The following is a 4,950-nucleotide window of genomic DNA, read 5'->3' on the forward strand; positions in this document are numbered from 1 at the left end:
GGTAATACCAAGGAAGGGCACTTGTAGCTCACTGGCAAAGGAGACCAAGCTGAGGTCCAGAGAGCAGCTGTGCCTATTCCTGCCATGTTTGGTCTGGGGCTTAAATGGTGTGTGCGCCTCAGGCTGACCCTCTGCACTGAGCTGAATTCCCCTGTGGGGGAAGGGGAGATGCCTAAAAGGAAAGGGAAGACCCCTGTGTGAAATGCTGAGCAGCTGAGTCTTAGCTAGGCCTGCAATAAAGTCACCCCTGTGACTGAAAGCTGAGGCCAGTTCTGTTGGTAGCAGGCGCTGTCTGGTCTCAGGATTCTCCGACAGCATCTCGCTTGATCACTTCCCCTGCATTGAAATGTCCGGTCACATCTCTGGAAAGCTGGGTCTGCTCTTGAGTTAAGTGCCAGGCTTGCAGTGCCATGCTGGCTGCTGCCCATGAGCTTGTGACTCCAGCTGTGTAGTGAGCTGCTCTCTTGTGACCGAATGTAGGAGCTCTGAGGAACTATTGCCTCCTGGTCCTGCATGATGATGGTTCTTTTAGACCTTTTCCAAGGGGGATAGATCTGTATCGGTAGGATCCACAGTCACTCTGCTACTGAAGGAGTGCAGGTACCCAGATACATGGATGATGGGCATATTAGAATGGCCATATAAGTAGAGGTGGCACAGGTGCACCCCGTGGCTTTTGCATCTCCTCTGGGGTGGCTGGGCAGTTAACCCAAGAAGCAGCTTCTCCCTGTGGTTCTACCTTCCCCAATACTGTGATTGCAGAGTGAGCGCTCCAGACAGGCACCGCTGGTGGTGCTCACCTGTTGTGTGCTCCTCTCCATCTACCTGGTGATGGTGCTGATCGCCCACAAGCTGGATGACATTGACATCACCCGAGTGGGGATCATCCCTCGCTGCGGCCAGCCCGGGAGGTACAAGTACTGGGTAATGGTGAAGACTGGCTGGAAAAGAGGATCAGGTATAGTGATGGGCAGGGACAGGGGGCTGTGCAGTCCTGTATCACATGTTGAAATGAAAGCATCCTAAAAGTGGCAGCTTCTTGAGTACTTCATCTTTCTGGCGCAGCACCTGTAGAGTGACACCAATTGAAGGAGCTTTAAAAAAAAAAAAAAAAAGCCCAGAAGTAAAGGAACATGCAGAGGAGAGCCGGAAGAGATGGGCTTTCTCAAATCCAGGCTGGGTTTCATTGGTGAAGTCATGTCCATGGGGATGGGGTATAACTGAGTACTGAGGAAAGAGGAGAACCTGGGGCCGAATGACTTTGGAAACATGATAGGATGGCGGTCCCTGCTTACTCATCCCTTGATCAGAGAAACCAGAACCTCCCTCACCAAACTCCGCATCACCCTGTTTGATAGCATTTTTGTTGGCGTCAAAATGGAGGTCCTTGGGTGAACCCAAAGACCAAACCACCTGTTATTTCAACTGTTGGGAGTAAGGTGTGGTTTGGAGAAGACAAACTAGTGACCTCCAGTGGACACAGCAGACACAACATAAGCTGTCACAGTTCGCATCTCTCTACAGGTACAACTGCACATATCGGGATTAGCTTATACGGACTGAATAAAAGTGGTTCTCGCCACCTGGACAAAGGCTGGGCCTTCCAGAGAAACAGCAATGATATTTTCCAGGTGGAGACGAATGCAAACTTGGGGGAGATCTGGAAGATCCGTATCTGGCACGATAACACTGGTAAGGCACCTTGCAGGGCTGTTGAGATTTTTATGACGGCAATCTAGTTTGTTGAACATCACCTGCTTCCCGTGCTCCCACCACATCCCAGACCTAGGTTGGGTGTGTGACATGTTGCGTTGATGGGGCTTTCCTGCTGCCAGTAAGATTTCACAAGCAGCATTCACACAGCTGAGGATGTCTCTTGGCATGAACTTTCCTGAGCTTGATCAAGAGCTGGTGATTGGAAGTGCAGCTGTTTAATTCTCCTGTCTTCTCTGTACCCTCAGGGTTGGACCCCTCCTGGTACCTGCAACATGTCATTGTGTGGGACAGACAGACAGACAACATGTATTTCTTCCTGGTGGATGACTGGTTGTCAGTGGAAAATGAGAAGAACGAAGGGATGGTTGAAAAGGTGGTCTTGGCTGCATGTGAGTGTTGTCCCATGGACGCCTAGTCTAAGGGTGCTCCACTTACCACCATTATTATATTAACTATCCAGGATCCTTTGTGTTTGGTGCTATACAAATACCTAGTGCAAGACAGTCCCTGAAGAGTTCATCATCTAACTAAACCAAGTTGGGGAGAGGAGGCAGCAGCACAGACAAGGGCAGTTCCTTGCCCAAGGCCCCACAACAGGCCTTATGGGGAACTGTGTAAAGACCCCACCAAGCACCTGGGGGTCCCAGTCCAGGGCCCTGTCCAAGAAGCTACACATTGAGTTTGACCATAGGTGATGATCTATGTTGGCAATGGAAAGGATGGGGTGCAGGGGAAGCCTAGGTGTCTTTGACAGAGGTGCTGGTGCCCAAACCTGTGATGAGGAAGTTCATATGAATAGTGGTGGAGAGGGGGCTGCTGGAGAGAACAGTGGGGCGCGAACTTAGGCTGGTGACTGAGGAGGAAGAATGGTGTTGATGACCATGTAAGAGGCCACTAGAGCCTGAGGGAAAGAGGAAAGTATCCCCCAGGATGGAGGAGAAGGTCTGGTTGAGCGTTCCCATTACTTTGCCTTCAGGCCCCCAGGAGCTGAGAAGCTTCTCTCGGGTGTTCCTCGCCCAGCTGCGCCTCGGCTTTTCTGACTGGCATGTGTGGCTCTCAGTCTGGGCTCGCCCTCCCCGCAGCCGCTTCACCCGGGTGCAGAGGATCACCTGCTGCCTGCTCGTGGCGTACCTCTTCCTGGCTGCCTGTGTGCTCTGGTACAGTGCCGTTGGAGAGGAAGGCTCCAGGTGGGTCCCTGGGCACTCCTGCGCCTCCCAGGTGGGGTCTCGCAGACGTGCGTCATGCAAGGTGAGGGTGAGGGAGGGATGGGATGTATGGAGAAAGAGCCGAGGGAAAACTCAAGGGTTAAGTCACTGGTGATGGAAGCATCAAAGTAGCATTTGGCACCTAAATCCTCCCTGGATCACAGTGAGATTTGAGGACCTAATTCCCTTAAACTCTGTGGAAAATCCAAACCTGAATGGTGAGTCAGGTGTTGAGCAAACATGGGACGCTTCATATGACAGCTCTGTTCCCAGAGGTGCAAAATGCATCTCTGTACCAGGTACCCACGTTGCAGTGCTCTGTAACTGTTAATGCTAAACTCCTCTCTTTTCCACCTTACTGCCTGTAATTTGTTTGTCTCCCAGCATCCCCCTTGGGAGCCAGACCTCCGTGACGGCAGAAAGCATAGTTGTGGGGATGGTGGTGGCTGTGATGGTCTTTCCAGTCCAGATGCTCTTTGCCTTCATCTTCAGGAAAACCCACAGCCAGGTACTAACTACTTTGCCGTGTCCCAACAGCCTCCTCCCACTGGCTACATCACCCACCAAAGATCCCTCTCTACCCACATCAAGTGAGAGAAGGGGACATTTGGCACGATCAGGGTGAAGACCCTCACTCTGTCCCAGTTTTGTGACTAAATATTAAAAGCACGCTGCAGTCTCCAAAGTTGTCTTATCTGATCCCTTTTCAAGGGCACTCCGTTCCTATGATCTTTTTAAAGATACTCTTTGAAATATTGCCATCTCTTTTACAGGCATTGTAGCCTGAAACACACAGCCAAAGGAAGTGGAAAATTAGGGTTGGTTGGAATTAGATAGAAAATTAGAACAAGATGAAATTTGTGTTTTTGGTAGGTTAAAAAAAAAAATCAAAATTTCAATTAAAAAAATCATCAAAATTGAGAATTTTCTATCTATCTATCTATATGTATGTATATGTATATGTGTGTGTGTGTGTGTGTGTGTGTGTGTGTGTGTACGCACATCTCCAGCTTTCCTGAAAATAACAGAGATTTATATGTAACTCCCTCTCTACAATCCTCTGTATTTTTTTAGGACAGAGTTATAATTATGTGTATTTGTATAATTATTTGAACTCCACCCTGGAGTTTCAAGCATAGGTGCTTGCAAGCACTTTATACAAGGTGCCATACAAACGGAAACCAAAGGAGCTGGTCCCTAATGCTTATATCTAAGGATAGAACAAAATTGGAAATTTTACAGAGGAATTTCTGTAATGAGAGCAAGGAGCTGTGTAGTCCTTCCACAGATCAGATTTCCAGAACCTCAGTTAGGGAATAACAACTTGCCGGTTACTTAGGGCTTTCCCACATTGGCCATGATGATAAGCCCTGGCACTAAAGGGGCCCCTTCCACCTGTGCCTACAAGCATACTCCAGATCTGAAAGTACGTCAGTGAAGATGCTCATCAGACGCTCTTCAGTACCCACTTGGTCTCCAGCGTGTTTGAGAGCAACCAGTGGATACAGACCCAGAGCGTTCTTCCCAGCATACTTTCAGAGCATGCACAAGGGTGACATTTTGGAGACCCTTAATGCCATTACCATGCAGTTGATAAGGCCTCAGGGGCATTCCCTTGGAAGCCAACTTAAATTGTTGCCTTAATTTCTAGTATCAGCCTGTCAGAGTTTATCTGTGCATGCTGTCTGCTGGTGCATGTGCTCTTTTGTCTGTCCTTGCCAATGCCTGTGTATTAGGGCTGTGTGAAGCTTCGGGCGCTGATTCGATTCGGCGGAGATTTGGCCCAATTCGGTAGCTGAATCTCCAAATCCGAATCAAATCAGGAAACCAATAAAAAGGTCCGAACTGATTCCAAGCTCTCTGAATCAATTCGGAAAAGATACGGAGAGCTTTGGCGATTTGGGCAGTCAGCAGGGAGCTGGAGACGAACTTGGAGCTGGTAAGTAGGGGCAGGGGAGGGGGGGCTGGAGGAGGAGGGAGGGGATCATGGGCGGACCACTGCCAGGCCCCATCCCCTGCCTGCTCCCCC

General features: G+C 49.6%; 1 protein-coding gene across 3 annotated transcripts in view; it reads left to right on the top strand.

Moving 5' to 3' along the window:
• The window catches only part of LOC109297763 (polycystin-1-like), a 79,047-nt gene that overhangs the window by 39,054 nt on the left and 35,043 nt on the right, over positions 1 to 4,950 (top strand). For all 3 annotated transcript variants that reach the window (XR_002097411.1, XM_019517786.1, XM_019517794.1), the window contains exons 27-31: positions 763 to 958; positions 1,525 to 1,692; positions 1,962 to 2,105; positions 2,693 to 2,903; positions 3,306 to 3,429. Coding sequence is in view for 2 of the 3 variants with exons in the window: in XM_019517786.1 (XP_019373331.1) it covers positions 763 to 958; positions 1,525 to 1,692; positions 1,962 to 2,105; positions 2,693 to 2,903; positions 3,306 to 3,429 (843 nt within the window). In the remaining variant the exon portion in view is untranslated. The remainder of the gene's footprint in view (positions 1 to 762; positions 959 to 1,524; positions 1,693 to 1,961; positions 2,106 to 2,692; positions 2,904 to 3,305; positions 3,430 to 4,950) is intronic.

This window comes from Gavialis gangeticus, unplaced genomic scaffold, assembly GCF_001723915.1.
Source record: "Gavialis gangeticus isolate Ggan-Ray unplaced genomic scaffold, GavGan_comp1, whole genome shotgun sequence".
Classification (NCBI taxonomy): Eukaryota; Metazoa; Chordata; order Crocodylia; family Gavialidae; genus Gavialis; species Gavialis gangeticus.